The sequence below is a fragment of the Aedes aegypti genome, chromosome 1 (assembly GCF_002204515.2).
Source record: "Aedes aegypti strain LVP_AGWG chromosome 1, AaegL5.0 Primary Assembly, whole genome shotgun sequence".
NCBI lineage: Eukaryota > Metazoa > Arthropoda > Insecta > Diptera > Culicidae > Aedes > Aedes aegypti.
This window is the reverse complement of record NC_035107.1, coordinates 151,520,856-151,542,834: the sequence shown is the minus strand read 5'-3', so window position 1 is coordinate 151,542,834 and position 21,979 is coordinate 151,520,856. Positions and strand designations below refer to the sequence as shown.

Below are 21,979 nucleotides of genomic sequence, written 5' to 3'. Positions count from 1 at the left end.
AAAGTAGAGCTGGCACTTCAAAGAGGAAGAAATATAACTTCAAACACAAAATTATCCAAAAATATTTAGCATTCAATGCAATAATTACGAAGTGGAACCACAAATCGGTTGAAAATCGTCAATTCTTGATTAAAACTAACCTGGAGGCAATATTGAAATCATATCTACGAAAAATGTCGTAAATTGGTCTTAATCATGTTTTCAGTGGCACAGTGACCTGTCACTATGGTTTCCTGAATATGTACTTCATTTTTCGAGGTTTTGAGAACGATTGCAGGACAATTATCCTATAAACATTAAGGTGTCCATACTGCCCCATGGGGGTGTCCACTTTGCCCCGCTAACTTGATGGCGACTACCAAATATAAGCTTTTTTAAACCCTTTTTTGAAAACAAAATATTTTTTCCTGATTATGTAACCATGTTTAACAAATGCTCAAGAACTTTAAAAAGCATACTGCACATAAAAAACAGTAAAATATTCATGTTTTTACAGTCAAAATAGGCAAATTCCTTAGGGTGTCCATACTGCCCCGTGTCCCCCTACCATATTTTGGAGAGCAGAAAGATGTTGAGCAGATTCACTTTTTGATGTAGCGATAAGTTACGCATAGAGTGCAACCAGACCTGTTGCGAAAATTTGGTTGCTAAAGAATCCCAATTCAACGAGACCATTTCGCGTATCGAATTTGAGAAAATCACATAAAGTATCTTTATCTGATTCTCTGTACGAAGCCATGGAACAGCCAGGGCAGGATTAAGTAGACCAACATCGATCGCCGTCGTTTTTTCTTCAATTAGGCAGCTTAATGAAGTTATCCAGTACCATACCAGCCAGTAAATTTAATTTGTACTAAAACATTTTAGTACATGCAGATATCCAGTACCACACCAGCCAGTGAGTATATACAGCATGGAAATTCAAGTTCCGAAGTTTTCCAAGCGCGGAAAAACAATTTTCATATCAAAGTGTTGAAAACACATGGAATTCGAACCATCAAGAATGCTTAAATGCGGATCTATGGCAATTTTCTATTTTATTAGATATCTGCGTACTCAATCTCACTGGATGAGAGTTCTATGCGATCCAGTGAGCTGAAGTTTTTACAGCCGCTTTTCCGACAATAGACTAATAGTTTTCCACAGAAATATTTCATGGCTAACTGTTTTTGTATGATGCCGAGACGATACTTGTAATTTTTCTTAAGAAATATCAATGTATTAGAAATCCACGTACTTAATCTCACTGGATGAGAGTTCTATGCGATCCAGTGAGCTGAAATTTTCACAGCCGCTTTTCCGACAATAGACTAACAGTTTTCCACGGAAATATTTCATGGCTAACTGTTTTTGTATGATGCCGAGACGATACTGGTAATTTTTCTTAAGAAATATGAATGTATTAGAAATCCACGTACTTAATCTCACTGGATGAGAGTTCTATGCGATCCAGTGAGCTGAAATTTTCACAGCCGCTTTTCCGACAATAGACTAACAGTTTTCCTTGGAAATATTTCATGGCTTACTCTTTTTGTATGATGCCGAGACGATACTTGTAATTTTCCTTAAGAAATATTAATGTATTAGAAATCCACTTACTTAATCTCACTGGATGAGAGTTCTATGCGATTCAGTGAGCTAAAGTTTTTACAGCCGCTTTTCCGACAGTAGACTAATAGTTTTCCACGGAAATATTTCATGGCTAACTGTTTTTGTATGATGCCGAGACGATACTTGTAATTTTTCTTAAGAAATATTAATGTATTAGAAATCCACTTACTTAATCTCACTGGATGAGAGTTCTATGCGATCCAGTGAGCTGAAGTTTTTACAGCCGCTTTTCCGACAGTAGACTAACAGTTTTCCACGGAAATATTTCATGGATAACTGTTTTTGTATGATGCCGAGACGATACTTGTAATTTTTCTTAAAAAATATTAATGTATTAGAAATCCACGTACTTAATCTCACTGGATGAGAGTTCTATGCGATCCAGTGAGCTGAAATTTTCACAGCCGCTTTTCCGACAATAGACTAACAGTTTTCCATTGAAATATTTCATGGCAAACTGTTTTTGTATGATGCCGGGACGTTGATGTAAATAGGATTGTCCAAAGATTTGGCAGAGTTTTTTCTACAAAATGGCTGGGGAAAAGTCCAATGTTTTTATCGACAAACGGCAGACAAATGAACCATATTTTAGCATAATGTTGTGTATGAGCCTAAGCATTATTTGGGCTGTTCCTATAATACGTAAGGGGTTATGGAGGGAGGGGGAATTAAAGATTTCTTATGTGCCATGCAAATAACTTTTCATGTTTGTACAAAAATCCTACCATGTCTGGAGGGGTTTGTGAACAAATAACGGACAGTCTATACATTCTTATCCTAACTGAACGCAACGCGCATCGACTCCCATTGTTTGCCATCGAAAGAGGTGCTCTGCAGTAAAATATTTGAGGGTTGAGGATTGCGTTGTTTGCCGATTATGAAAACTTGAATGATTATGGCAAATTATCTTAACGCAGTCGTACCATTTTGACGATAATACGTAAATTGAATGAGGAGTTCCTGTACTATCAGTGCAATTCGACGAACTTCGTTGGCGATCTGGAAAGAATTCTGGGAACCGTGAAGAAAACAGCCGAAGTTTCGACCCTTCGACCTTGGCTGAAGCGAATGGAATAAAAGTTCGTAATTCAAATAAACAAACTTTTGACAAGCTTGTTTTTTTGGGTTACTAGATGATAAACCTCTAAATTTCATCGCCTGGATGCCAGAAAAGGAATATTTCATTTGAAATGTTTCATCACCAATATCTCAGTTTACACTACTTTAAGTGAATACCCCTAATATTTCTTAAGAAAAATTACAAGTATCGTCTCGGCATCATACAAAAACAGTTAGCCATGAAATATTTCCGTGGAAAACTGTTAGTCTATTGTCGGAAAAGCGGCTGTGAAAATTTCAGCTCACTGGATCGCATAGAACTCTCATCTAGTGAGATTAAGTACGTGGATTTCTAATAAATTAATATTTCTTAAGAAAAATTACAAGTATCGTCTCGGCATCATACAAAAACAGTTATCCATGAAATATTTCCGTGGAAAACTGTTAGTCTATTGTTGGAAATGCGGCTGTAAAAATTTCAGCTCACTGGATCATATAGAACTCTCATCCAGTGAGATTAGGTAAGTGGATTTCTAATACATTATTATTTCTTGAGGAAAATTACAAGTATCGCCTCGGCATCATACAAAAACAGTTAGCCATGAAATATTTCTGTGGAAAACTGTTAAGTCTATTATCGGAAAAGCAGCTGTGAAAATTTCAGCTCACTGGATCGCAGAGAACTCTCATCCAATGAGATTAAGTACGTGGATTTCTAATACATTAATATTTCTTAAGAAAAATTACAAGTATCGCCTCGGCATCATACAAAAACAATTAGCCATGAAATATTTCCGTGGAAAACTGTTAGTCTATTGTCGGAAAAGCGGCTGTGAAAACTTAAGCTCACTGGATCGCATAGAACTCTCATCCAGTGAGATTAAGTGCGTGGATTTCTAATACATTAATATTTCTTAAGAAAAATTACAAGTATCGTCTCGGCATCATACAAAAACAGTTAGCCATGAAATATTTCCGTGGAAAACTGTTAGTCTATTGTCGGAAAAGCGGCTGTGAAAACTTCAGCTCACTGAATCGCATAGAACTCTCATCCAGTGAGATTAAGTACGTGGATTTCTAATACATTAATATTTCTAAAGAAAAATTACAAGTATCGCCTCGGCATCATACAAAAACAGTTAGCCATGAAATATTTCCATGGAAAACTGTTAGTCTATTGTCGGAAAAGCGGCTGTGAAAATTTCAGCTCACTGGATCGCATAGAACTCTCATCCAGCGAGATTAAGTACGTGGATTTCTAATACATTAATATTTCTTAAGTAAAATTACAAGTATCGCCTCGGCATCATACAAAAACAATTAGCCATGAAATATTTCCGTGAAAAACTGTTAGTCAATTGTCGGAAAAGCGGCTGTGAAAATTTCAGCTCACTGGATCGCATAGAACTCTCATCCAGTGAGATTAAGTACGTGGATTTCTAATGGCAGACAATTAATCGTTCCATAAAAAAATATAAAATTTCCATAAAAAATGCAAAATTTGCCAGTAAAGAAACAAGGGTAAAATCAACAGAAAAGTTAAAAATTTCCATAAAAAAATAAAGAAGTGCATAGAAAAAACAAAATTTTCCATAAATAAAAAATTTTTGAGCAATAAATAGATTCAAAAGTGCAGTAGAATCGACAATAATCTCACTAAAAAATATCGAATTTTCCATTTAAAAACCTCAAAATGTCCCTATCTTCTTCACAAAAAGCAAGAAATAATAATAAATTTTCCACAAAAAAAGCCAAAATTTGCAATAAATAAATAATAATTCGCCCACAATAAATCAAAAATTTCCATTCAAAAAATCAAAGATAGCAATAGCAGTAAATGCAAGGTTGCAATAAACAAACCCAACTGAGCAATTCAAAATGACAATCAATACATGAAAATGTTGTAGAAAATTCCAATATTTAAGTAAAATTTTCCTTAAAAATAACGTAATTTTCCAATAATGAGTAATAATGTGTATAATGGATTTCATAAATTTTCAGTCAAACTGAAGCATTGTTTTCACAATTGGAGCTAGTTAGTCGTCGTACATTATGTAGATGTAGAAATTGCATTTTAGAGTTCGATAATTAATTACGTAAGAATTTAGGGGAGGTGAGAGCGGGGAGATTGGCCGGGTTTGAAAAAATATTTCTTGCCATATAGATAAAATCAATGTTTCATACAAAAAATCATACATGAAGGGGAGGCGAGGTTTCGAAAAATCACAAAAAAGTGTTTCTTAATACACCCCATCGTTAGGCGCTACAATTTTAATTATTTCAGCAAAGTTGAAATGAAACATGGAACATGGAATATCTAATCTTCCAATATTAGGAACACTTATGTCACTGCTTGGATTATGTCCAACTACATTGATGGAAGAAGCTTATGCTCTCATGTCCAACCAGCCAGGGAACTGGTGTTTACAAACTAAGCATCAGTAAAGTAACTGCCCACAGCAGTTGCAGAAATATGTATACTTCGATTAATGAGTTTTTTCCTAAATATTTTTTTTTATTTGCATACGAACATAACGCTTTTTAAAGTATTTTCTAATAGGTTCATTTTTAGATCTAGTGGGTTGTCTCAGTACTACAAATATGGTTAAGCATGCTGTAACGCTACTTTTGAACCTCATCACCCACTTCATGTTTCATTTCAACTTTGCCGAAATAATTAAAATTGTAGCGCCTAACGATGGGGTGTATTAAAAAACATTTTTTGGTGATTTTTCGAAACCTCGCCTCCCCTCCATGTATGATTTTTTGTATGAAACATTATTTTTTTCTGTATGGCAAGAATTTTTTTTTTCAAACCCGGCCAATCTCCCCACTCTCCCCTCCCCTAAATTCTTACGTAATTAATTATCGAACTCTAAAATGCAATTACTACATCTACATACGACAACTAATAAGCTCCAATTGTGAAAACAATGCTTCAGTTTGACTGAAAATTTATGAAATCCATTACACACATTATTACTCATTATTGGAAAATTACGTTATTTTTATGGAAAGTTTTACTTAAATATTGGAATTTTCTACAACATTTTCATGTATTGATTGTCATTTTGAATTGCTCAGTTGGGTTTGTTTATTGCAACTTTGCATTTACTGCTATTGCTATCTTTGATTTTTTGAATGGAAATTTTTGATTTATTGTGGGCGAATTATTATTTATTTATTGCAAATTTTGGCTTTTTTTGTGGAAAATTTATTATTATTTCTTGCTTTTTGTGAAGAAAATAGGGACATTTTGAGGTTTTTAAATGGAAAATTCGACATTTTTTAGTGAGATTATTGTCGATTCTACTGCACTTTTGAATCTATTTATTGCTCAAAATTTGTTTATTTATGGAAAATTTTGTTTTTTCTATGCATTTCTTTATTCATTTATGGAAATTTTTAACTTTTCTAATGATTTTACCCTTGTTTCTTTACTGGCAAATTTTGCATTTTTTATGGAAATTTTATATTTTTTTATGGGACGTTAATATTTTAGCCGATTTCTAATACATTAATATTTCTTAAGAAAAATTACAAGTATCGTCTCGGCATCATACAGAAACAGTTAGCCATGAAATATTTCCGTGGAAAACTGTTAGTCTATTGTCGGAAAAGCGGCTGTAAAAACTTCAGCTCACTGGATCGCATAGAACTCTCATCCAGTGAGATTAAGTACGTGGATTTCTAATACATTAATATTTCTTAAGAAAAATTACAAGTATCGCCTCGGCATCATACAAAAACAATTAGCCATGAAATATTTCCGTGGAAAACTGTTAGTCTATTGTCGGAAAAGCGGCTGTGAAAATTTCAGCTCACTGGATCGCATAGAACTCTCATCCAGTGAGATTAAGTACGTGGATTTCTAATACATTAATATTTCTTAAGAAAAATAACAAGTATCGTCTCGGCATCATACAAAAACAGTTAGCCATGAAATATTTCCGTGGAAAACTGTTAGTCTATTGTCGGAAAAGCGGCTGTAAAAACTTCAGCTCACTGGATCGCATAGAACTCTCATCCAGTGAGATTAAGTACGTGGATTTCTAATACATTAATATTTCTTAAGAAAAATTACAAGTATCGTCTCGGCATCATACAAAAACAGTTATCCATGAAATATTTCCGTGGAAAACTGTTAGTCTATTGTCGGAAAAGCGGCTGTAAAAATTTCAGCTCACTGGATCGCATAGAACTCCCATCCAGTGAGATTGAGTACGCAGTACACAACATTATGCTAAAAAATGGTTCATTTGTCTGCCGTTTGTCGATAAAAACATTGGACTTTTCCCCAGCCATTTTGTAGAAAAAACTCTGCCAAATCTTTGGACAATCCTATTTACATCAACGTCTCGGCATCATACAAAAACAATTAGCCATGAAATATTTCCGTGGAAAACTGTTAGTCTATTGTCGGAAAAGCGGCTGTGAAAACTTCAGCTCACTGGATCGCATAGAACTCTCATCCAGTGAGATTAAGTACGTGGATTTCTAATACATTAATATTTCTTAAGAAAAATTACAAGTATCGCCTCGGCATCATACAAAAACAGTTAGCCATGAAATATTTCCGTGGAAAACTATTAGTCTATTGTCGGAAAAGCGGCTGTGAAAATTTCAGCTCACTGGATCGCATAGAACTCTCATCCAGTGAGATTAAGTACGTGGATTTCTAATACATTAATATTTCTAAAGAAAAATTACAAGTATCGCCTCGGCATCATACAAAAACAGTTAGCCATGAAATATTTCCATGGAAAACTGTTAGTCTATTGTCGGAAAAGCGGCTGTGAAAATTTCAGCTCACTGGATCGCATAGAACTCTCATCCAGTGAGATTAAGTACGTGGATTTCTAATACATTAATATTTCTTAAGTAAAATTACAAGTATCGCCTCGGCATCATACAAACACAATTAGCCATGAAATATTTCCATGGAAAACTGTTAGTCTATTGTCGGAAAAGCGGCTGTGAAAATTTCAGCTCACTGGATCGCATAGAACTCTCATCCAGTGAGATTAAGTACGTGGATTTCTAATACATTAATATTTCTTAAGAAAAATTACAAGTATCGTCTCGGCATCATACAAAAACAGTTAGCCATGAAATATTTCCGTGGAAAACTGTTAGTCTATTGTCGGAAAAGCGGCTGTAAAAACTTCAGCTCACTGGATCGCATAGAACTCTCATCCAGTGAGATTAAGTACGTGGATTTCTAATACATTAATATTTCTTAAGAAAAATTACAAGTATCGTCTCGGCATCATACAAAAACAGTTATCCATGAAATATTTCCGTGGAAAACTGTTAGTCTATTGTCGGAAAAGCGGCTGTAAAAATTTCAGATCACTGGATCGCATAGAACTCCCATCCAGTGAGATTGAGTACGCAGATATCTAATAAAATAGAAAATTGCCATAGATCCGCATTTAAGCATTCTTGATGGTTCAAATTCCATGTGTTTTCAACACTTTGATATGAAAATTGTTTTTCCGCGCTTGGAAAACTTCGGAACTTGAATTTCCATGCTGTATATACTCACTGGCTGGTGTGGTACTGGATATCTGCATGTACTAAAATGTTTTAGTACAAATTAAATTTACTGGCTGGTATGGTACTGGATAACTTCATTAAGCTGCGAATCAGGAACATCATGGCGAAAACTTGGTACAAAGGAGCAAAAATTTTAAGGAAAATGATTTTTTTCTATTATTTTCTCAGACAATTTTGCGGTTTCCAAGAATGTTTCCGTATCATCTTAAAGCAATTTTTCGAACACTAAACAATTGGCAACCATATATGTTGTAAAACGGTACATAATCCGGGGTGGCGAATAACTGGTACATGGCGAATACCGGTACACCTTCCCTACTTTCACTGAGATATGAGCATACCGTAGATGTTTATTCTCACGAAAAATGCATGTCGATGTCCATTAGTGTGGGACAAAATTTAGATTCTCGCTCCAGTCCACTTTTTGGATTGCATTTAGGTCCCATAACAACTGTGCAAAATTTCAGCTCGATCGGAGAAACTATATTTTAGCGCCAGCCGTTTAAAGTTTGTATGGGATTTACTATGGGAAAACTTACTTTTGCAAAGAAAAATCGCCAGAGGTCGCCCATTGACCTCTATAAAAATTCTGAACACAGACCTCGATACGTATTTTTACGATGAAGAATATTGCCGAAGACCGCGAAACAATCCGACACTTGAGAAAAAAGTTATTGAATGAAAACCTTTTAGCAAGGCGACGTTGATTAACACGTAAAGGAATAACAATAATAACAAAATCGGGCAAAATTTCCGAATACTCTATGCTTAATAACTTTTTTCACAAGCATCGGATTGCTTTGCGGTCTTCGGCAATGTTGTTCATCGTAAAAATACCTAACGAGGTCTATGTTCAGAATTTTTATAGAGATCACTGGACGACCTCTGGCGATTTTTCTCTGCAAAAGTAAGTTTTCCCATAGTAAATCCCATACAAACTTTAAACGGCTGGCGCTAAAATATAGTTTCTCCGATCGAGCTGAAATTTTGCACAGTTGTTATGGGACCTAAATGCAATCCAAAAAGTGGACTGGAGCGAGAATCTAAATTTTGTCCCACACTAATGGACATCGACATGCATTTTTCGTGAGAATAAACATCTACGGTATGCTCATATCTCAGTGAAAGTAGGGAAGGTGTACCGGTATTCGCCATGTACCAGTTATTCGCCACCCCGGATTATGTACCGTTTTACAACATATATGGTTGCCAATTGTTTAGTGTTCGAAAAATTGCTTTAAGATGATACGGAAACATTCTTGGAAACCGCAAAATTGTCTGAGAAAATAATAGAAAAAAATCATTTTCCTTAAAATTTTTGCTCCTTTGTACCAAGTTTTCGCCATGATGTTCCTGATGCAAATTTTGCACAGTTGTTATGGGACCTAAATGCAATCCAAAAAGTTGACTGGACCGAGAATCTAAATTTTCCATATAACCGTGTCCCAGGCTAATGTCCATGTCCATGTCGATTGGGTTTTAATTTGTATTGATTTCTGAAAAAACAGTATTCGGAGAAGCAAAGCATGAAACATGGGAAACTGGAAAGCCAGTAAAAACGTAAAAATTACCGAAAAAAACCGTAGTTCCCAAACCCAGTAAAATTTTACTAGGGTCGGTAATCTGAATTGGCTGTGTAGTAAGCCTTAAATTAAAATTGTGCGCGCTTTCAAACTGCATAACAAGTTTTAGAGCTTTTTCGCAATTAGTTAGGAAAACAAAATACAACCAAAATTTGAATTTAAGCCAAGGGGTGTAACAAAATCTAAAAAAAACACTTAAATTTTTTTTTTGGACCTAAACCGGAAAACATTAGAAAATTGAGTAACAATGTGTTTTTGATCTAAACCTAAGCGTTTGGCACTAAAATTGGGACATTATAAAACCACATTTTATTAAGCGCAATTATCAGTAGTATTATTTGATGGTTTGATAAGGACAAAGCCTAAATTTGTTTACTCGGCACTAGCGCCCCTCAGATGGAGCATCGTTTAATTAAACTCCTTCTTGATATTAGCTCATTCAGTCATCTTTTAACGAGACTTTCAGGGAAGCAGCTCTTAAGTACCATATTGCCATGCCTTGAAATCGACCATAAAACCGACTTGGTGCCGATGAATACGGCTAAGTCGCTAAATGGTAATTTGGGCAGTCATAGGATTTTGTTGTTGTAATGTACCGAATGTACCAATAAAACACAATACTTACCTACTATAATAGTGGGAGACATTGACGAAAGCGCGCGCTTTTGTGGTTGTATATAGTTTCGCTTCGATCCAGGAAGTCCAAAATAGTTTTGTAAACCCGGCGATGAAAAGTCATCCATACCACTGTTAACGATAATACCAGTCCTTTTACCGGAAAGAGCAGCTCCAAAGCTAGAAGTAAATCAAACATATCGAATATAAATGAAAAATACAAGATGATTATGATGATCCTAATTGTTAAAAATAAAACTACTACACAAACAACAAGGCTACCGTTTTTACTGCAGGCTGATATCGCTGATATGTCACCACCCATAACACAAAGGTTCAACTCAATGGACGCAGTGGTTCTAAGTCCCAATAAACAAAAACAATTTCACCACCTCTCTTTTATTCCATGTCTGGGTATATATTACAATTTCATTTGCTTGCAGCTATCATACAATACGTTTACCTCCACACATCTCCGCTGCAGGGTGTGTGATGTACCTGCTTCCCAATGCTACTACTCATCACACAACCTCCGAACCGCACATCTGCCACTAAGCTCCATCTGTTCTCTAAGCTCCTTCTGGCACCGAGTAGCCGAACTGTTCCTAGCTTAGAGCTCCTCCTGATAAGCTGCCTCATCCTCGCCTTGGTCAACGGCAGCTCCTCCTCCTTGCCCCCCCCCAGCACCACCGAGTTCGCTAATCGATCAACCGGCGCCGCAACAGTCCAGCCTCGCTCTCAGCATCTTGGCTTCCGACTCTTGGGCATCTCGTCCAAGCTACTTCCCGTCCAGACTCCACCTCCCGTCCAGACTCCACCTTCCGTCCAAACTCTACCTCCTCAGCGAGATTCAGCCTCCTCGTCCAGGTGCTTCCTCGTTGTTTCTCATCGGAGTTGCCTCAGCGTCCTCCAGTTGTTCTTGGGTCCATAACCTGTGGAAAACTAAAACCACACCAAACACAACTAGGCTCGCGCTCCAACCGCAGGCTACTAACTTATATTGCTACCACATCAGCACCTCTCTTTTATTCACTGTATAGGTTTATATTTCAATTTCCTTCTCTTACCTCTATCTTACAATATGTTTACCTCCACTGCAGGGTCTGTGATGGGCCTGCTCTTTTATGCCTACACGGTAAAAAATCAGCACTGTCTCTAGAACTAGACTCTGAAGTGAAAAGTCATTGATTTTGAACATCATGTCTTTTGTATGAAAGCAATCATTGACAGCTCGTTGTAGAAAATGATTGAGATCAATTCAACCCCTTTCAACAGATGCGAGTTGGTGTCGAGGTAAGACACTAGACTTGCACTCCGAAGATTGGTGATTCAAATCTGGGTCAGGCGGAAATGTTTATTTTAACTTGTTTTTATTTCTAATCAAAACATGCAACGTTGAATTCAAGTGCTGTTACCTTGATTTTGTCAAGATTCAACAGTAGTGCGAAACCAAGTGCAGAACTTTCTTATAGCATGGTGCTTATTTTTTACCGTGTACTAATAGAGCTTAGTGACATTTGAACTAACGAACATTCGCATACGCTCGTCATACACAGTTTGTTTTTGTTTTCCCTCGAGAAACTTGCACACACTTTCCATACTCATCAAAATGCATATGGAATAGACTGGCCCTTAAACAAAAAAGTTGTAAAATTCAACGGGGCACCCCCTAGATATGTGCCTTAGGGTAAGAAAAAAGCTCTCTCAAAATTTCAACTCATTTGGTTGCTCCCCCCCAGCTGGCGCATTCAATTCAAAGTTTGTATGCAATATTCGTCTCGAATATATTTAAAATTGACCCTATGTCACTGTTTTGTCTCGTACACTAGTTAATCGCGTTCAATTGAGCCCAGAATGACAAATTCACTAGTTGATACGCTAATGAACATAATTGCCGAAGGTTATATCTGGATTTAAGCTCATTTTCATTTAGCTTTCAGTTGTTGAAAGTTAGGCTTAGATTAGCACTCCCGTACAATCACACATGTGCATGCACCTTGTGCCACAGCTCGCCCAGCGTCATAGGTGGCTATGATGCGCTTAGTGGCTACCACAGTGGCTATGATGCGCTTAGTGGCTACCACCCAGCTAAGTTGAAGGAATACTAAGCAATATTGCAAATCTACTTCAGATAGTTAAAACACCAACTTTATCAATTTTATTCAGCATACAACCTTCTACAATATTGTTTGCTATAGTATCAAGTAGTGTTTTTGACATTCTAGGTTCAATTGAACGCGATCAACAATTTTCCTGACTCAAACAGGAGATGATGTGCTGTTTCCTGTATGTTGGAGCTGAAAATCCCATATTAACTTCAATTCAATTGCGCCAGCTCATGGAACGACCAAATGAGCTGAAACTTTCAGGAAGTCTTCCTCTAACCCTGAAGAATAATCCTGGTGGGTGCCCCGTGGAATTATACAACTTTATTTTTCTCCCATACTAAGCTGGGCCAGTCTAATATGGAAATATTAACCAATTTGAAATATTTACACCCAGATTCTGGGTGTTTTTCTAAACAGAGTGCATATTGTTTTCCTCTAAGTTTCACATACACATCTACACTAGGGCACTTATTCAATTCAAAGTGATAACCACTACTCTGCATTCATTATGCTGAAATTGTCATTTAATTTGTAACTAAAAGAGGATTTAGTTTTGTGGAGTTTTGGATTTATCATCCGGAGAGGAATCACCATCCACGCGGTGAACACTGAACTTACCCTGGCAGATCTTGGTTTGCAAGTGAGGCAGAATGAAATCATTTGGAGAAAATGTGATAGTAGTGCTTCACTTAGGCTACGAACATGACAGTGTGTATCGCAGACAAACGCGACCCGATTGCTATGATCAATGCAACTGCAATTGTTCAACGCAGTGGATTTTATATCTCACATTCTCCCTCTGCTCAAAATATATTGAAGATAAATAAATATCAAAATATATATCGAAATTCTCGATATTTTTTTTGTGTGTAAAATTTATTAACCGCAACGTGTTGCAGTTAAACAGATTTTCATTGAATGCATACATAATCGAGTTAGGTCATCTTCTAATGACTTTCAAAATTGTCCAAATGTCAGCAATCATTTCATTGACCAATATTGCAGTAAATTTTACACAAAACTTCTATTGGTCATACTCTTTGCAAAAATATTTATTTTATTCCGATCATTTATTGCGCTCAAATACTAAAATTTTATTCCCACCTTTTTTTCTGCACCAGCATTTGGCGCCAGCTCGGTAGCAAAGAAAATGACGGCAGTCACAGGAATAGAGATAGAAAACTATAGAGGACGAATGTCGCTGCTGCTCCCTTTGTTCTCGCTCAGAAACATGTCGGGTACATAAGTGTCAAACTGCATACTTTTTCGCGTTGACATTTATAGCCCCTCCTATCTCCGCCAGCAAAAGATGTTCCTGCAGCGACGCCAGCGACATTCTTCCTCTATAGTTTATTACCTCTATTGTCACAGGAGTGGTTGGTATTCCCTGGGGGGTATACGCAACGAGGTACGCCTACACGGAGCCGCAAATCAACCCAACTTTGACCTCCTTTGTCGCAATTCGGCTCTTCCGTGGGATAACTTAAATTTGTGTTAACTGACATATAGCTATCATTAGGTTGTTTTCATTTGACGACAACTGTACGCGCCCTAGGCGATATGAAGAGGAAGAATTTTTTGACCCCCGACACCGAAAGAGAAGATGTCGCCATGACCAGTTGGCATGTGCGGCGAAAACTGCGTTGTTTTCGGTGTGGAAAAATAGGGCACAAGCAAGCCGATTGCCGTGTACGTTTGCCAGTTAATCCGAGTGAGAGCGAGTTTGTGAAACGTAGAAACAATAAAGCTGACGTAGTGATTGAAGAAGATCGTTCCTCGGATCGTGCCGGCGTTTGCTTCGTTGCGTCGAAAGAAGAAGAAGAAACAAAGCTGGTGAAAGTACAGTGGTTCCTAGACTCTGGTGCATCGGACCACATGGTGAAGGATCCCAATGTCTTCAGAGAAATGCGACGATTGGAGGAGCAACCGGTGCAAGTGAGTGTGGCAAACGGCGAGAAGATGTTGGCGGAATTCTGTGGCGATGTGGTGGTGCACGCTGTCGTCGGCGAGAAAATGAAGAAATGTGAAGCGAAAAATGTGCTGTATCTCCCTGGTTTGAGCCACAATTTGTTTTCGGTGAACCGTGTGACGAGATCAGGAATGCAGGTGAACTTCGCCGGTGATAAAGCGGAAATTGTGAAGAATGGAGCAGTAATGGCTGTCGGGAACTACACAGGAAGACTGTACGAGTTGGAGGTTTGGTGTGAGTGCAACCGACGGGAAGTGATAGCGGCCATGCCGGCTGAATGAAATATAGTACTGGAGAGGTGCAACACAGCGCGGAGTCCGGAGCTACCATTCAACGGAAAAGAAAATGAGAAGAATGTGATGAAGGTAACAGAAAATGAAGTGCAGATAATGGCGTAGAAGAAGTCGCCTTAGGAAGAAGTGTTTTAGATTGTGAAGTTAAGTTAAAACAACTTAACGTTATGTAAACTCGAAAGAACCCAAATTTGGCTCATTCCATTGAACTTCGACGCTGGGTCGTTGCGTCTCTCTCTGTTTTTGTCAACATCGCTGTTGCGAGAGAGGCAAAACAACCCAACCATTGGTAAAAACTAAATGCAGTTTACCCTAATTTGAGTAAAAAGAACTTATTTTTGAGTAGTCTGATTTCTCCGTGTACCGTTCATGTTTTACGAATGTGTTAATGTGACTCACAACGCTGCTAGACATATCGTTGGTTGGGCCAGCCCTCGTGAGAGATGATAGTTAGGCTATGTCCGTAGCTAACAACCGTATATGATAGGATTACATATTGGAATTCGAAGGGACATTGAAACGCGACACTTTAAAGAGCAAAGTTAAACAACGTGTTTAGAGACTGGTCGCTAAAGGCGCCATTACATAAGCGACAAAACTGAGTTCACTTGCAGGGCTGTTCGAGAACCCGTTACTAAAATTGTCTCTCGTCACCCCTACTTAATTTCTGGAATACCTGATAATAATCTCCTCCAAAAGTCGTCTGAAGGCCACCGCTGATAGCCCTTTTGTCATCCAATCCGCCAACTGTCGTTCCTCCGAAGGAATGTACTTAATAACTGTATCACCTCGTTGAACCAGCTCCCGGATGAAATTAAACTTGATGTCGACGTGTTTCAGACGACGACTATCCCTTGGCTCTTTTGCCACTCGCAAAGGGATTGATCATTCTCGTAAGACACCACGTATCCCTTGATAATAACGCCTAGATCTCCAAACAATCCCCACATCCAAATGGCAGCCGTGCACAGCACCACAAACTCGGCCTCTGTTGAGAACACTGCCATTGCTTGCTGCTTTCGCGTCAATCAAGCCACTGTGCCTCCAAATACTCACAGAATGTAGCCGCTCATCGATCGCCTGTCATTGATGTCGTTTCCCTAATCTGAGTCGGAGAATACCACCAATGCTGCTTCAGATTCTCCTCTTTAAAACTCCAGACCAACATCGAGAGTACACTTCACATAACGAAGAATCCGTTACAAATAACTGCAGTGTGCGTTGGTCGGACGACTTTGTAGCTGGCTGAATACGTTCACTGCAGCACACAAATCCGGTCGCGAAGTATGGGCCACGTAGGCCAGACAGCATACAAGCTCTCGATAAGGCTTATCCGTTCTTTCCAGTTCAGTTCCTATCTCTAACTTCAGATGGCTCTCTACCGGTGTAGCAATTGGTTTGTAATCCTGCATGTTGAGACGTCGAAAGAGACTCTCAAAATATCCTTTCTGTGAAATCCTCAAGAACCGTTTGTCTCTCTATCGATATTCATACCAAGGAAGCAGCTCACTTCTTCCAGATCCGACATTGCAAACTCCTTCTTGAAACAGCTTTTGATCACCAAGATAACCTTCATATCACGCCAGACGATGAGAATATCGTCCACATAAAGAACCAGGAACAACCGTTCTCCATCTTTCATTCAAACGTTTGTTTCAGTTCATGTAGTGCACGGTTCAAACGACAAAATAGCTTAGATCCTTTGACAAGACCCTTGGGTGGAACCATGTAAATCTCCTCTTGTAGTGTTCCGTTCAAGAACGCCGTCTTTACGTCGAGTTGATGAATCAGCAGACGCTCCTGGTTTGCTACAGTTAGCACAGCCCTATTCGTATCCAGTCCCTCCACCGGGACATACGTCTCCGCGTAATCGTACCCATACCGCTGAGGAAAGCCACGGACGACCAATCTGGCTTTGTACCGTAATCCGGGGGCAATGGATCATCACAATAACCAAAACGACCGCTGTGTAAAGCATAGATAGCGCCACCGTAGCCTTGTGTGTTTGACAGAACAGCAATGCTGTCACAATGTTAAATCCCATATACAGTGGCGCCTTTGTTTTGATGCGGCGAGCACTTGCAAAAACTACATTCAATGATCCATTGATCATCGGGGTGAATTTGATCTGGTCGGTACCAAAAAAACATTTCCTTCCAAGGATGCTGCAGGTTTCATTGACACCACAGACATTCCATGTTTTCTAGTTTATAGATGTCTAATGATGATTTTGAACTATTTATTTTGTATTAGGGTCTGTTTTGCAGAGAAATATTCAATTCCCTTTGAAGGTGTAAGCAAAACAATTGGAAATGTCTGTGTTAAACAATCCACTAGTGCTATGCCTAAATGTAAATTAAGGGTGTTTAAAATATTCTTCAAGCTTAAGTATGAACTACTGAACTTATTTTTGATATCATACAGCATAGCAAATATATTTTATTTGCTCATAAAACCGTTCAATCTCGAATAGTATGCTTATTTCAAGGGATTCAATTTCGTTTTCGGCAGCTTTTTAAAGTTTAATTTTGCAAAACTGATCAAATACTCAAGTTGTAAGAATTTCGACATCTTTTTCAAGTTTATAGATAGAAAAATGTTCAATTCTAAAATCTGCTTTGTGATATTGTAATCAATTTCGCCCCAGTGTGTCATTTTATTTTTTTAATATTAAAAAGATTTTTATGATATGTTAAATATTATTTTATGAAAAATCCATTTCATAAACTGATAGAAATCAATGGAGTACAGTGGGGATTCGCTCGTTGGGGGTCCGCTACATGGAATGATTGGATGGTTGGATGTTCGCTAGTTGGAAAAAATGCCCACTAAAAAGCACTCCACACGGAAAACAAAATAAAGTATTTGTAATCATTTTTCCGGTCAAGTTAACTATATTTTAAGGTTAATTTAGAGATAACTATAAATATAGTTGATTAGACAGTATATTGTTATAAACAACTATAGTTGTTAACAACCATATTTTTTATTGAATGTGAATACGTCAAACGTAAAAATTCAACTATAATTTAGTTGACTCAAAGTAAATTTAATTGAGTTTATAATATTTTGCAATGTTTACTCAGCATTTTGTTCTGCTTTATCAACATATCTGAAAGGATTCGCTGCTGCTTTATCGACCTAAAAAACACATTGCAAAAATCAAAATAAAGTTCACGTCGGCAAACTTGATACGTGGTCTCCTGGGTGAGAGGTGGTCTTCTTATCACCTACCCTGTTCCTTGTAAGTTAAAAGTCTACAGAAATCTTATCAAAATTAAATTTCTGCGTTCCTTCTAGGCAACTACGAGATCGTAATTTATTCTTGACAAATCATCATCGAACAAATTATGCCAAAAATGGGCCTCTAAATCAAATGATGGCCATTTACAATTCAAAGCGATCTAAGATCTTAGGCTCTGAGGATGGGGAAGAGTATACTGTCATCAATACAGGAACCAAGAGGAAGCGAGTCATTGCAAAACAGCTCAAGCAACGCCAGCAGGCTTCTCAAAACGAAGCTGTTAGGCAGGTTCTCCAACCATCCATGGAAAAATCAAGAAGAGACAGAAACCCCACTAAAGTTCAACCTCCTGGTTTTAGATTATCAGCTGGAGACTTCCCGTCACTTCCGGGAACATCTAAAACCCCAGATATCCCAATTTATCACTCAGAAAACCAAATAAATTGTCATCAGGAAAATCGACAAGAATATGTCGATGCTTCTGGAAAAATGACTCTTTCTGGGTTAGTAGATATCATATTCGAAACGTTAGAAGTCTCACCCGCTATTATAAGCCTTATCAGTATGATTCTTCCTTTTGAAAAACCTCTTCTGAGGGGACTGGCTTCAAATTGGCCGATTCTTGATTCGATCAAATCTTTCGATGGCTACTTTAACCAACGAGGTCGGGGGTACGATCGAAGTGCTACAGTGGAATTGTAGAAGCATTATTAAAAACATTGACGCGTTCAAATTGTTAGTTCACAGTACGCGCTGTGACATATTTGCTCTTTGTGAAACATGGCTAACTTCTGATAAAGATGTCCCTTTTCACGATTTTAATACTATTCGTCTGATTCGAGGGGATGGGTATGGAGGAGTGTTTTTGGGTATCAATAAACTCCAATCCTTTTATAGAATTGATTTCCCCCCGATGGTAGGCACTGAAGTACATAGTTGCTTGCCATGTTAAAAAAAATAAAAAGAATTGCTCAAGTACAGTGCATGGGCTGGTTATAGCGGGTCGTCGTTGGTGAGTTATCCCCGCATTCCCTGAGTTACCTTCTCAGGGGATCTGTTTGCAGATTTCCCTCTTGTAAAAAACAAAAAAAGATCGAACCCTACAAACAATTTTTTGCTTAAATTTCAATTTGGTTGGCTAAAGTTTACAGCAAATCCTACTGACCACCAGCAACATCGCTGAACTTCAGCAAATTGTGCCGAAATTTCAGCAATTTGGTTTGCTGACGACTTCAGCTCGGTAAATTTCCGAAAAAAAAACTTGCTGAATGGGTTTGGTGTGTACTCCCTGAGGGAGTCTCCCTCCACGTATCGCACTAAAAAACATCAAAATTTTTAATCACGTTGCCATTATCAAAAACCCATTGTATTCACAAGGATACTTACTAAAAGTTGATGGAACTCGTTACAGAAACTGCATCTCCATTAGAACCTGAAATAAGTAAAAAAGGATTATTAGCACAATTTGAATTACAATAATTATGATAGTGTTGTCTTCAAAGTCAATCATTTGAAATTTCCTTGCAAAAATCCTTGCACCAATAATAGGAACACTGTTCCTTTAGTGGAGGTATGTTTTAAGAATGATTCCTTTACTGGAGCAAACTATTGATTTCTTATGGGAACCTCTACTAAGTCTCAACATCATTGAGCATGTAAATGATCATCCCGGATGCTGCTGAGCTCATATTTGGCAACATTGTTTTGTTTATGAGTACACTGAAATGATTTTTTTTTTGTAGAAACTATTGAATCCACGGTAAAACTAAGAACTCACGCAGAGAAAACAGGCCTTTTTGTTTCAAAAATAAATATTATTGAAATATTTTTTTTGTATACTACAATTATTTTTGTTGAATACAAATATTAAATTTTGTTGTCCCAAAAATTGTAATTGTTGTTTTTACACCAATCTGATGGGAACATAAGTTCCGTAGATTCAATAAAATATTTTTTTAATTGTTGACATAATTTGTTTCGATTTTTGAAAAGTTTTTTGGTTTGAAAAAACCTCAATATTTACACACATACATATTTATTATATGAGAGTGTGTATGTCTTTTTTCGCTATTATGTACGCACGGATTGTCGCCATTTTCATGATTTCAAACAAAATTTCAAATGGATTCAACAGAAGAAGAAGTTTTGGTAATGGAAGTTAGTGACGGTGAATGTTTTGCTGAGTTTTGGACTCTCTGAAGAAATTATCAATCGTCTTCTGGGTAAGAAATTGTTTCCATGTAACTATCTGATATACGAACTTATACGCATTGTTCGATTGTTTTTCTCTAGCAAATCAATACTATCATGAAATTCTGAAAATCCTGGAACGGAAGGAAATTGAAGAATTGATACCGCCGCCATTTCTGGCTGACCGTTACTTGCTGACTGCGTCTACAAAATGCAGAAATGGCAAGAGTAATTTTACTATTCAGAGTTTGTTCCGTCTGGGGGAACGAGCAAAGTGGACTGTAACACTTTTTCGGAGGACGGTCGAAGCTAGAGGGCAAGGATCCCTCGCTGGACGCTTCGTCTTGTAGCCGATACACTTTACGGCTCTTTCGGGAGGACACTTCTTCGGAACTAGGACTGGGTTACTGGGAAATGATCTTGAACACTGGGTTTTGTACTTAACTACTCTTTAATTAACTAAATTTACACGTGAGTTGGAACTTTCTTCTAAACACGTTGGTTGTTGTCGACACTTTCTCGAAGACTTACTTTTTCACACTTCCTTCCTCTGCACAGAGCCTTGCGTGGCGTGATCGTGCATGAAGGTGGGGCGTGGAAGAAAAGTCTCAACACGCGCGGGATAGAAATGGAAGGAAAAGGAAACAAAAGATGTTCACGCATCGCATGACTTCTTCCGTACACGGAACATTCACCGCCACGTTGAAATGTCTATTCCGAAACTTGTGATGGGCCGAAGTAGGCCTTGTTGTCTTCTATCGGCAGGACTGACAATTTGTTGATCGGATGGCGAAACGTTGACTTGTCGCTGTAGACGTCTACGGCTCGTACCAAGCCATCTACTCCAGGAAAGGTCTTGGTAACGACACCCAGCTTCCATTGTAGAGGGGGCAAATTCCGGTTGTGCACCAGAACAATCATTCCAGGAATAATGTTCGCTTTGAGTTTCTGGTTCTTTTTTCTAGGCTGCAAGCTGCTCAGGTAGTCGCGGGACCAAGCCGTCCAGAAATGCTCTCGGAGCATTTGCAGGTGCTGCCACTTATCCAATCGGTTGACTTGGATGTCTTCATACGACGGCTCTGGTATTGCGGTGAGAGGACGCCCGATAAGGTAATGGGCAGGCGTAATCACTTCGGGACTGTCTGACCTTGATGATGTCACGAATAGCGGACGGGAATTCAGGATCGCTTCAATTTCTGCCAGGACAGTCACATACTGCTCGAAATTCAGGGATGCATTCCCAACGATCCTCTTCAGATGACTCTTCATGCTCTTGACTGCCGCTTTCCATATACCACCAAATTCGGGGGCATCCGCCGGAATAAATTGCCATTCAATTCCCTTGGACACGCAGAACGACTCGATTTGGTGGGTATTTTGCTCCTGTTTGAACGCCTGGTAGAGTTGATTCAGCTCATGATATGCACCACGAAAATTGGTGCCGTTGTCGGAATGCAGCTGATGCACAATTCCACGCCGACTCACGAATCTCTGTAGCGCAGCGATGAAGGCACTGGTGGTCATGTCTGACACCAGCTCTAGATGCACGGCTCGAGTAACCATACAGACAAAAACCGCTACATATCCCTTCACTGTGGTCACCTTGCGCAAGCCCTGCTTAATATGAAACTGCCCAGCGTAAACTACGCCAGTGACGGAAAAAGGGGGCGCAGGTGTTTCGCGGCAGGACGGCAAATTTCCCATATACTGGCTTGTATCGACGGGCTTGACCTTGAAACACTTCACGC

The 21,979-nt window shown here is 38.4% G+C and overlaps 1 protein-coding gene across 3 annotated transcripts in view; it reads right to left on the bottom strand.

The window, feature by feature from the left end:
• The window catches only part of LOC23687751 (gamma-glutamyltranspeptidase 1), a 698,533-nt gene that overhangs the window by 118,988 nt on the left and 557,566 nt on the right, over positions 1-21,979 (bottom strand). For 2 of the 3 annotated variants that reach the window (XM_021851035.1, XM_021851054.1), the window contains exons 11-12: positions 19,428-19,473; positions 10,438-10,607 (exon numbers count right to left, since the gene is read on the bottom strand). In XM_021851035.1, the coding sequence (XP_021706727.1) occupies positions 10,438-10,607; positions 19,428-19,473 (216 nt within the window). Of the gene's footprint in view, positions 1-10,433; positions 10,608-19,427; positions 19,474-21,979 lie in introns of all 3 variants that reach the window. The other variant, XM_021851045.1, reaches the window with a different exon arrangement.